We start from the raw sequence: 11,579 nt of genomic DNA, 5'->3' as shown, positions 1-11,579 counted from the left end.
CAGCACGGCTGCAAGCGGCCGGTGGGGAGCAGATGGGCTTTGGGGCCGGCCCCAGCACTTTAAACGTGGGAAACGGAAAGCAGAGCTCGGAGCAGGGAGGGTGTTTTCCAGAGGACCACGTGCAGCTGGGGATTTTTCCTGCAACGCTGAGGTGACGGAAGAGTGATGGGAAGTGACCTCTGGCTCCTGTGCTAAAACGAGAAGTGATGCTATGAGAGATGTTAAACCAAAGATGAATGTCCCTCGGTAATCTGCCCTGTGTCATGCTCGGAGGCATCCACGGCCCAGGGCTTGGCCAGGCTGCAAAATCCACCCTTGCTGGGGCAGCTCAGTGGGATCGGAGAGACAGACGAGGAGCGGCGCCTGCCCGCGGGAGACACACTGTTCCTACCCACACCGGCAAGGAGCTGTGTGTGCTGCCAGCACCGGTCCCCGTGGGCAGCGTTGTGGCATCGCCCACAGGGTCTGGCCGTACCCCACGTCTCTGGAGCGTTGGTGTGGCACCGGGAGGAAAGTCTGCTCCTTCCTCGCCCTTCCCCGGCGCGGCTGAGCACCGTACGGTAGGCACAGCTGGTTTCTGCTCCTGGTGGGTTTAACTTACCAGGGAATATGCTCTTCTCTGTGCCTTTCGGTATGGAGGGTACCACAGCCCGCTGCCAGCGCCTGCAAACGGTGGGTGAGTGTGCAGGGAAGAGGCTCAGCGCTGGCATGCACAAAGGTTGCTCACGCAAACTCGCAGCCAGATGGGGAGGGGAGGCTTTTATGTACGAGATCCTGTCCTCCTGAGAGGACAGACCGAGCTGCTGACAGCTCTGAGTGTAGAAGCAACTCCCGCAGGGGTTACATGGCCTGCGGGGATGCTCAGGTCAGCGCAGGGCTGTGCCGTCCCCGGGCTGGGGTGCAGGGACCAGCCGGGTCCCTCCAGCGCTGCTTCCCCACTGCGGGGCCAACAGGAGACCGGTTTGTGAGGAAGGCGCTGGTGAGCTGAGCTGCCGCGCGGTCGATTCAGCCTGTCCCTTGCTCCCAAGCACTGTCTCATATAAACACCTGCCAGATGCGGCGGCACGGCTGGGGATGCCCTGGGCAGGGTGCCGTGCACGGTGCCGGTGCCGCAGCGGTGAGATCCTGGGCTGGAGGGGGCCAAGGATTTTAGTTATCGGTGTCTTTAAAACTGTGCTTTGGCAGCTTCACATCACAGGTCGGTCCGTGATGGGCTGCTCCGGCTCTGCCTCCTCCCTGCTCCCAGCACCCAGTGGTGCACGGAGAGCTGCGAGTGTGGGCACTGCTGGCACCGGAATTGGTCCGGGAGGGTTCGGCAGTGCCAGGCTAAAGGATGGGGTGATTCAAGGAAATACATTCCCAGCTCAGAGCAGCCCAAGCGGAGGCTGTTGCTTCTGTGCCCATTTCCTCCTGTCACACTGGTCAGCTTATCTGCAGCCGATGTGTTCCCCCGCGGCCCGGCGGTGCAGGCAGCCACGGCAGCCCCTGCCCCAGACCTGTCAGAGCCGATGTCTCCTGGAAGGAAAGTGTTCCCGCAGGGAGGCTTCGCCGCTGTTGCGAGGGCGGTGTCCGTGGCGAGGTTTAGGGGAGCTCACGTTTGCAGGATACAGAGGGACCGAGACTTGGGGATGGTGCTTTTGTGGAGCTGTCGAACCGAACCTTTCAAATCCATCCGTGTCAGGTCAGGTTGATTTTTGGGCTACCCACCCCAGCTGCTAAACCTGGGCAGGGCCAGCTCCAGTGCAGGCAGTGCTGGTTGTACTGTGCTGGCTGTGCACCGCGGGGTAGCTCAGAGGTGCAGCATTGCACCCAGAGCCTCTCTGACACGGCAGGTTACACATGCAGGGCACAGACAGACGTAGGGACAGCGCGAGGCTGAGCGGTGCTCGGCTTGTCTCAGCTGTGGGAGCAGCACGGTCTTCCCCATTAAACATGCATCTAGGTCACGATCGGCTCATCGGTCCAGCCTGTACAATTCAATGTGTGGCTGAAAATGCTTCCTAAGCTGCTGTTGTTTTGTTGCCTTTTTTGAGAAATAACTGAACCAGAGAGCTGCAAATTAACCTTTCTTGTTTAGCCCATTGTCTGCGGCCGCACAGATGCTCTGGTCTGCGCCACAGTTGGTTTGAGGTTTCAGCATCAGCAGGGCACGTTGAGGGCTTTGGTCTGGCACAGCGTAAGTCTGTGGGCTTGAATTCTGCTTCCCTCAATCGCTCTTATCCGGGCCTGATCCTGCAGCGCTGGCCACATAAACTCTGCTCTGTGCAACCCCCTGGATTTGGGCTGAGTCAAATGCACAAGCTCCGGGTCTCCTTTCTCGCCCAGGACTTTCGCTTTGGCCCCTCACCAGCTCTGCTGGCCCCAGCGTAAACGCAGCACCTGGGGGGTGACTCCAGACTGCCACTGGTTTCTGCAGAACCAGAGCCTGCTGTCATCCCTGCTTGCTTTTTGGACGTCCCATTTAATATCTTTCTAATTGCCCGTGAAGTCTCAAACACTTGTATCTGGTCAGTCGGCTGGATGTGTTTTCTGTGCATTGCATGTTCTCCTGTGGCAGAATCGGGTCGGTGCAACCTTCCCCATCGCTCTCCATGGCGTAAGCGGGCCGGATCCGGGTCCATCCCAGTGCACGGTGTGGGCCAAGGCACCACCTGGTCCTGGCACAAGTGGCTGGTTCCCGGCTTTTAGCTCTCTCAGGCTGCCCAGCTCCTTGCTTGGCGACTGTATTTTTCCCGTGCGTCGGTCCCACCCGGGGTTTTGCTTTATGCGTGCCTCCCCCTGCCTTTCCCGGGCTTTATGTCCTGGTATGTGACACAGCAGATGACAACGGCCCGTCCGGACCCCCTGCGTCAGGGCCCAGGCAGCGTATGGGGCTGGAGGCGTGTGAATATCCCGCCACAGGGACGGGGAGGGGGGGGTTGCATTACAGCCCTGGAAGCTCCAGTCGCTGAGAGCTGTAAACAGCTCCAGCAGATTTCCTGACTCGGCAATCCCACTGCAGCCATCGGCTCAGTCCCTGCGCGTTTGGGAAGCACCCGGGGACGCGGGGCCAGCCCTGACAGGGGTCTGCAGGAAGGTTTTCCTCCTCCTTCCCTCCCTGCTGCTCCCCCGAAACTTTGCTGCCGTCAGCTGCCGCTTTCCCCTAGCCAGGCACCCTGCCATGGCAGCCAGCGCTGCCCGCGCATCACTGCCGGGCTCCGTGCCGCGGCAGGGACACGGCTGAGCAGCCCACGCCGACTAGCCCTGGGGGACCCGAGCCCTCGAGCAGCGAGCAGCCCACGCCGACTAGCCCTGGGGGCCCTACCCGCGATGGAGGTAGGTCCCGGCAGCCGTTGGGGATAGAATAAGACTGCGGGGAGGATGGCGATGGGCAGAGAGACCCGCAGGGGCTTTCAGTACCTCCGTTTCTGGCGCTCGGTGAATGAAACCCACCAGCATGATCCGTGCCGGCACAGCAAAGACGGGGTGGGAAGCTCCGCTGCAAGCTGAAACCCTTAACGTGCCTCCCTACATGATGTACGAAGAATTATGCTCAGGCTGGTAATTAGCGGAGGCAGCTGCTGCCGGCCCATCGTGTCTGTCCAGGGACGGCGCGGGAGCAGGCAGCAGGCAGGGCAGGCAGGGCGCGGAGGGGGACACAGGGCTGCCTGCTTCGGTCTCTGCCGCAGGCTTGAAAGGAGGGTGGGAAGCGTGAGTCAGGGCTCCTACTTCTATTTTCAACGCCTGGGGTGGGTAACGCTGTCTGGTGGGAATAGCAGCTCCGCTCCGGGAGGCACAGGGCGGCAAACACACATCGGGACGGGGACGGGACTGGGGACACCCAGAGCGTCCCCTGTAACGCTGGGCTAATTGCACTCACCAACTCACAGGACGGATGCTGTCCCGAATTACACCGATAAAGTGCTCTGAGGAAGAGGGGCCGCAGAAGCACCCAGATTTAATGACTGCCCCAAAATCAACCTCCCCACATCCACTGCCCACCTGCATTTCTCTGCCGGCTGTGGCCTCTCCCTCGTGGCTTTCCACAGCCACCAAGGGCCTGGGGCACGGTGACACCCGCGCTGTGGAGCTGCCGGATCAGTGCAGCAGCTCCTCGGGTCTGCCCTGCATGCCAGCATCCCTCGACAGCTCGGTGGTGCTTATTTTTCCATGCTTGAAGGTGCATATGACCCTTCCCACAGCCGTTTCGTCCCCGTGTTGCATTTCAGCTGGGAACCACCGTCACACTTCGTAGTGAAAGTCCTCGCTCGGGGTCGATGCAGCAGGAGCCACGGTGTTAGCTCATCTACTGCGCTTCCTAGTATGCTATAGGGTATGGAAAACAGAATAGTTCAGGGCATGAGTAAGTGTCTTGAGAGTTTTGTTCTGAACTTTGCAATAATTGTGCAATTTCTTAAGAATGGGTTTAAATCCCTTCCAGTTGCCGGTGTGCCGGGAGACCCACAGCCCCATGCCGGGGACACGGCCACGAGCGAGCTGCTGGGCCCCGAGGTCCTCACCTGCCACCCGGGCTTTCTTCCATCAAACCTGCAGCAGTAAATAAACCAGCATTGCATAATTGTGCCCGGCCACGGCCCTCCAAGTACTGTTTGCTCAGCTTATTAGTTTGAGCCTTTTGCATTTCTCAGCTCTCCTGGGTTGAACTCTGTTGATAAGAATAATTTTTCTTCCTGCGTCCTGCATTCTTCCCGCATCCCACATCAGCCCCTGCTCTCCCTTTCGAGCCCTCCTGGAAAACAAGCACTGGAAAACAGCACTTTTATTTTGATGTGCCTACCAGAAGGTTTTCTGCATGTAGGGAAAGTGTGGCTTTTACTAATCCCACTGTTCAATCCACTGCACAGTCATTTAGGCTTGCTGGGATTTAGCAGGCACTGTCTGTTAATACTGCAGAGATCGGTATTGTCATTTTTTGGTTGTTGTTTTCAAAGCACTAACCTGATGTGGCTTTCATATGATGTGACCTGTGTCTGAGAGAGAGCAGAGCTTTCAGTGGTGCTTGGGGAAAGGATTGCACCCCAGCCACGTCAGCATGGATGGGCAGCATTGGATCCATGCCGTTCACCACCCATCCTGCCCTCCCTTCCCGCCGCGCTCCCAAATATACTCCCACAAATAAATCCAAAGGACTGGCTTTGCAGGGGCAAACTTTCCCTGTTTGGAAACAAAGTTTGAGCAACTTCTCCCCTTCACTGGCCTAGTTGGGGGTTCCCATTTCAGCATCTCCGGGGCTGCCTTTTCCTTTTCCACGGCTGGTTTGTCCCTTACTGTACAGAGAATTGACCATCAGGGCAAAAAGTCTGTTTCCTGCTGCTTCTAATTTCTGCCCCCTGATAAGAAAATGAAGCAAAACCCTTTGCAGGGTGGCTGGAGGGCCCAGCCTGGCCGAGCGGCTAAGAATAGCCTGGCAGCGGGGTCCGAAAACTCCGCAGGTTTGTTGGGCATTATTTTTTTTTTAAAAAAAAGCGCTGATCCAGCTCCCAGCTCTGCCCCGTGTCCGCCTGCGGGCTGGGGGCTGCTGGGTTTCCCCTTTGCTCTCAACCTCCAGCCCCTGCCCTGTATTACAGTAGCGCGGAGGCAACGGAGAGAGAAGGAAAGCCTTGGGGAGGGGGCTGGGGGATGCTCCCACCGAGCTTGTGGTTGTCTGCTTTTGCCTCCCAAGGAGGCTGAGACCCCCGCAAGGAGACCCCCCTGCACGAAGCACCAACACCCCTGGGCTCCCGGCAGGACAGCAGCGCCGGGGAAAGAGGAGATGCAAGTAAATAACAGGAGGGCAGCGTTTGCCCCTGCTTTTCCAAGCCCCACGTGGGACCTGCTGCAGACAGGAGTGTTTGTAAGCAGCATCTTGAGAACATTCCTCCCTCCCGCGCAAGGCATTTCCTGGTGATAACACACTCCTAAGTAATGATCTCGCAGCATTATCCCTATTAAAGGGTCATTCGGGGAAAGTGTGATGGAAATTAGAAATTACTCGGGTTTGCCAACAGTATTTAACTTTCAAGCAGCTCTTAATTAGAAGCCAGGAGCCATTTATACAACCACTGATATTTGCATAAGAATCTGCATCTAAAACCCAGCAACTGGAAAGATCTAGTGATTTTTTTTTTTCAAGTGGCAAAGCAGCGTGCCTGGGTTGGAGAGTGCCAGGCAGGACCCTGGGTTGCAGTCCGGGCTCTGCCAGTGATTTTAAGTGTGGCCTCAGGCAAGTGATTTTCCTCTCCCAATGCTCCAATTTTTCCATCTGTAAAATGGAAATCAGCTGTGTCCGAACTTTCTAAGTGGCAGCTTGTGTTTGCAGAGGGCTCTGGCATTGCCAGGCGAGAAACCTTGGAAAAGAAGGCAAAGGAGTCCCTGCACCTGCAGCCCGCTGCTCTCTGGGGATCAGGAGCTGCTCCTGAGTAACCTGCAAATTGGGGTTACGGCAGAGTTTCTCTTCAGCAGAAAAACTCCTGTGTGCATCTCGGCTAAAAGCCAAAGTCTGAAAACGAGACTGAAATACCTGCGGGTTGCTCAATCCTTGCTCTCACTGCTGGTTTGGTGGGAGATTTGATGATGGGTTCCAGTTTTAGCTCCTCGCTCCTTTTTCCCTGGCTGGCGTTGGGTGTCCAGCAGCCCAGAAATGCGGGTGCCCATCTCTGCACAGAGCGAGGGCGGAAAGTCAGAGTCGAGCTCCCGACGGCGGATGCTCCTTGCTGAAAGCAATTGGCCAAAACCAGCCCTGAAACCCTGATTATTTTGTTGCTGCGCCCTCGAACTGGTTTATTCCTGGGATGCCAGCAGTAGTGGTATGGCTGGGAAATGCTTAACCAGCCGGAAAACTTCTCGCTATTGCTCTGGTTAACTATTCTCCTGCCCAGCTCTTGCCTCCCTCTCCCTCCTCTGTCCCCCCGCCCCCTTCCTCTCCTACCCCCTCCCCGGGGGCTGCCTGGGCATTTGCTCCCTCCATTGAGCATCGCCCTCCTCTCTCTTTGCTCGCAGCTGGACAAGGGGGACGTGACCGCACTCAGCCTGCCCTCCACCACCGGGCACGGCGACGCTGACGGCACCGTCTGCCTGGACGTCCCTGATGGCACCCCTGACCCTCACAGGACGAAAGCTGCCATCGAGCACCTGCAGCAGAAGATCCTCAAGATCACCGAGCAGATCAAGATCGAGCAGGAGGCTCGGGATGACAACGTGGCCGAGTACCTGAAGCTGGCCAACAACGCGGACAAGCAGCAAGCTTCCCGCATCAAGCAGGTTTTTGAGAAGAAGAACCAGAAGTCGGCGCAGACCATCGCGCAGCTGCACAAGAAGCTGGAGCACTACCACAAGAAGCTGAAGGAGATCGAGCAGAACGGCCCTTCCCGGCAGCCCAAGGATGTCTTCCGGGACATGCACCAGGGTCTCAAGGACGTGGGTGCCAACGTTCGCTCCAGCATCAGTGGCTTTGGCGGCGGCGTGGTGGAGGGCGTCAAGGGAGGGCTCTCGGGTCTGTCCCAGGCCACCCACACTGCCGTGGTCTCCAAGCCCCGGGAGTTCGCCAGCCTCATCCGGAACAAGTTTGGCAGTGCAGACAACATCGCCCACCTGAAGGACACGCTGGATGATGGGCACCCGGAGGAGGCTTCACGGGCTCTCAGCGGCAGTGCCACCCTGGTCTCCAGCCCCAAGTATGGCAGCGATGACGAGTGTTCCAGTGCCACCTCCGGTTCAGCTGGTGGCAGCAACTCAGGGGCAGGACCCGGCGGCTTGGGGAGCCCCAAGTCCAACACGCTGGACAGCCACCACAATAACTTTGACACCATCCTGGAGGAGCTCCGGGAGATCAAGGACAGCCAGTCGCACCTGGAGGACTCCATGGAGGACCTCAAGGCCCAGCTGCAGCGGGATTACACCTACATGACACAGTGCTTGCAAGAGGAGCGGTACAGGTAGGGATGGGTGGGTGCCGGGGTGGCAGCACGTGTCACCTAGGGTGGTTCTTTGGGGACCACGAGACCACCATCCTGGGCTTGTCCAGCTACGCCCTGCATGCCAGGGACGTGGGGAGCTGCAGTCCCCGCTGCCAGACCCCCCGCAGCACCACTCCCGTGGAGGATCATGCAATGCTTTCCCTTCGGCAGCCATAACCAGCTATAGCCAGGAGCGGGGTGGGTCAGAGGGGCCGGGTGTTTCCCTACTGTCAGGAAAAGGAGGGCAGGGGGGTCCGCAGGGGGACCTGCCCGACCCAGCGCCCCTCCACCCCCCGTGTGCAGGTACGAGCGCCTGGAGGAGCAGCTGAACGACCTCACCGAGCTGCACCAGAACGAAATGACCAACCTGAAGCAGGAGCTGGCCAGCATGGAGGAGAAGGTGGCCTACCAGTCCTACGAGAGGGCACGGGACATCCAGGTAGGGGAGTGTGAGGGCTCAGCTCCCCGCTGCACCCTCCATCCACAGGGCGAGGGAGGGACCCTGACCTGGGGAAGAGGGTGGGCAAGGGGGATCCCTTTTTCTAGCACCCTCCAGATGAGGTCCTCACTGTGACGCTGTCACAGCAAGAAGCAGGTAACTAAGCCATGTCCCCAAAATCCCTGTCTGTGCCCCAGTGAGTCCCCGCTGTGCTAAAGTCTCCGGGTGCTCAAGGCAGGGCAAGGCTCTGGGAGGATGGCTGCAGCGCTGGGCTGTTACAAGCCACGTGTGGGCCAACACAGTCCCCGCTGTCCCAGTTTGGGTCATCTCCCCTGCTGCATTAGGTGCTCCCGGCACCAAGACCTTCCCCGGCACAGGCAGCGTGGGACGGGGCGTGCCTTGCACATCACATGGGCCAAGGGTTTGCAGAGGGAAACCCCTTCCCAGCCGGGGCGGTCACCGTCACAAGGTTGGCAGGCATTGGAGCTGTGCAAGCAAAACTTTGCAGCAGCAAGGTCTCAGAGCACGGGGCAAGTACCAAAAGCCCTCGCGGGGCATCCGCGGAGCCGCTGGCCAGTCCTGATGTGCTGTCCCTCGCAGGAGGCGGTGGAGTCGTGCCTGACACGGGTGACCAAGCTGGAGCTGCAGCAGCAGCAGCAGCAGGTGGTGCAGCTGGAAGGGGTGGAGAACGCCAACGCCCGGGCGCTGCTGGGCAAGTTCATCAACGTCATCCTGGCCCTGATGGCCGTGCTGCTCGTCTTTGTCTCCACCATTGCCAACTTCATCACCCCGTTGATGAAGACCCGCATGCGCATCCTCAGCACCGCCCTGGTCGTCCTCTTCCTCTTCTTCCTCTGGAAGCACTGGGACTCCATCACCTACTTTCTGGAGCATGTCCTGCTCCCCAGCTGATCCGCAGCCCGGCTGCTGCGGCCCTGGGGGCTTTCCATTTCCCGCAGAGGAGAGGGCCGGGGGGACGGTGATCCAAAGCCTTCAGGTTGTTTCTTCACACGCTTGGTTCAGTTGCTTTCCCGGCCCTCCATCCTCGCTGCAGCCGGCAGTGATTGCTCGGAGCGTGGCATGTTGGAGCCGGGATCCGTCAGTCCTCTGGGATGTTTGGGGAGGGCGGGATAGGGAATGAGGAGGAGTTTTTGGAAGAAACTGGTCATTCATGGAGCGCTGGGTTTTTCTAGGGTTTTGGGGTTGTTTTTTAAATGTCATTCTGTTCTGAAAGTCCATGGGAAGGAGGTCTTCTGCAGAGCTCTTCTGTCAGTGGGAAGGATTGAGCTGGACCAAACCCAGCTCCAGGAGAACTTTCTGCAGAGAGAGGAGAGGGGTTAGTTGGGGCTGGGTTTTCCCTTTCATCCTCGAAGACCAAGAAGGCAAAAAGCTCAGTCCTGGAATGGAGCGAAAGCAAAGCACGTGGCGAAGGAGAAAGCGGGTCCAAGGCAAATGCAGCAGGGCATGCGCATCCCACCAGCCTCTCCCAACCCCGCCACAGCCTGGCCAGGACAGAGTGGGGCTGTGACGTTGTCCCTGTGTCCCCACGGGGGCCTGGGCAGACATAGGGGACCCGATGCCGGAGATGGCACCAGCACAAGTGAGATCCCCTCCGCTGGTTTCCCTTCATTTATTTATTTCCCCCCTCCTTCGGCTTTAGTTGATCTGATCTCTTCAGGGACACCTGGACTTTCCAGCATCACGCCTCTGAGTTTTACAGCCTCTGCACCGTGTCGTGTGTGTGTGCGTGTGTGTGTGCGTGCGGTTTTTAATTTAATTCAAGACTCTGTTTCCATTTGTGAATCAAAGCTGGTAGAGCGGGGGGAGGCGAGCAGCTGCCTTCCCAGCCTCCCCAGCCCTACACAAGAGCACGGCATGCTGTCTCGGATGTTTCTTAAATTATTTCATACATATATATTTATGTAATATAACTATACACACACACACATATATATAAATATATACATAAAAGTATATGCACAGTCAGATCCTCCTCTGGTGCAAATGGGTGCCACTCCACTGACTTCGGAGGCCCTGAACCAGTTTGCCTCAGCTGAGAATTTGGCCCTTAACATTTTCTGTGGCACTTCCCAGCCCGATGCGCAGGGATGGTGCAGGGCACAGGGTGCTCGGGAAGGTCGGGGGGTCCTGCAGAAGGGGCAGAGGCAGTTCCAGCGTGTGGAGGGGAAGGTATGTGGTCCTCTCCCACCACCTCCATGCTCCCGGGCCCAAGCCAAGCCCACCTGTGGCCCCACATCGGGCTTCCTGCATCTCCTCGGCACTGGGGGATCCACCCTCTCACACTGGCACAACTCCCAGTGCATCCCAGCAGCTGGGGCTTGGTGCAGGAGCTCTGCACAGGGCAGTGGGTGCCTGCAGGAGCCCTGTGCTCTGCCAAAGGAACCGGCAACACAAGGGTGGGGGGGCTGCAAGGAGGAGGGCTGGGGGGCACTGGGCTGGCGACCCCAGCTTGTGCCCTGGGACCACAGCCAAGAGGTCTGTCCCCAGGAGCCCTGACCCCAGGGCGCTGGGTCTGATGCATCAGCAGAGAGAGAAGTGGTGGAAGAGACTGAGGACAGGCTTGTGGAGGGTGGCCACAGCAAGAGGTGGCCCCACTGTCCTTGCGGAGACCTGGCAGCAGGGCCAGCAGGTACCAGATGCATCCCAGCCCATCGGTTTGCACCAAAGTTAAACCACGCACGCTGCGAGCGAGCTCAGCATGGGAACGCGGCGGGGCAGCCGGGAGATAAGCCTGCACTATTTCTGAAGCGCAGCAGCAGGCTGGGTTTCAGCTGCTTTGACCTGGAAAGATGGCAAATGGATCTGGACTGGTTGCTGAGCAGGCACGGGTGGGGAAAAGCAAGGCAGCGAGGCTCTGAGGGGGCCTAGTAGTACATCTGGCTGGTGATGGACCGGGGGCACGCGGACAGACCCCGCTCCCAGGCATGCCCTGTGCTTACTGGAAAGGGCACCTATGAGGTGACATGGGTTTAATATCAGAGGCAAGGCAGCTGAGCCCCAGTGCACAGGACACTGCAGGAGCAGGGGCCGTGCCCAGGTGGGATGAGCAGGCAGGGACAGTACAGACCTTTGTGGAGGCTCCCTGAAGGCCCGTTGCTGCAGGTGACACCCGGGGCACATCCTCTCTGGAGTGAACAGTCATATCTCCATGAACTTCATTTGAGCACCGTGGGCTTGCCCAGAGC

At 58.6% G+C, this 11,579-nt stretch overlaps 1 protein-coding gene across 1 annotated transcript in view; it reads left to right on the top strand.

Moving 5' to 3' along the window:
* Positions 1 to 9,448, top strand: part of TMCC2 (transmembrane and coiled-coil domain family 2) — a 26,895-nt gene extending 17,447 nt beyond the window's left edge. Inside the window, exons 3-5 of the mRNA XM_009272781.1 lie at positions 6,979 to 7,913; positions 8,238 to 8,373; positions 8,974 to 9,448. Of these exons, the coding sequence (XP_009271056.1) occupies positions 6,979 to 7,913; positions 8,238 to 8,373; positions 8,974 to 9,285 (1,383 nt within the window). The 3' untranslated portion in view covers positions 9,286 to 9,448. The remainder of the gene's footprint in view (positions 1 to 6,978; positions 7,914 to 8,237; positions 8,374 to 8,973) is intronic.
* Positions 9,449 to 11,579: the final 2,131 nt, after the last annotated feature.

The sequence above is a fragment of the Aptenodytes forsteri genome, unplaced genomic scaffold (assembly GCF_000699145.1).
Source record: "Aptenodytes forsteri isolate BGI_AS27 unplaced genomic scaffold, ASM69914v1 Scaffold142, whole genome shotgun sequence".
NCBI lineage: Eukaryota > Metazoa > Chordata > Aves > Sphenisciformes > Spheniscidae > Aptenodytes > Aptenodytes forsteri.
The sequence above is the reverse complement of the archived record's forward strand: the minus strand, read 5'-3'. Positions and strand labels throughout refer to the sequence as shown.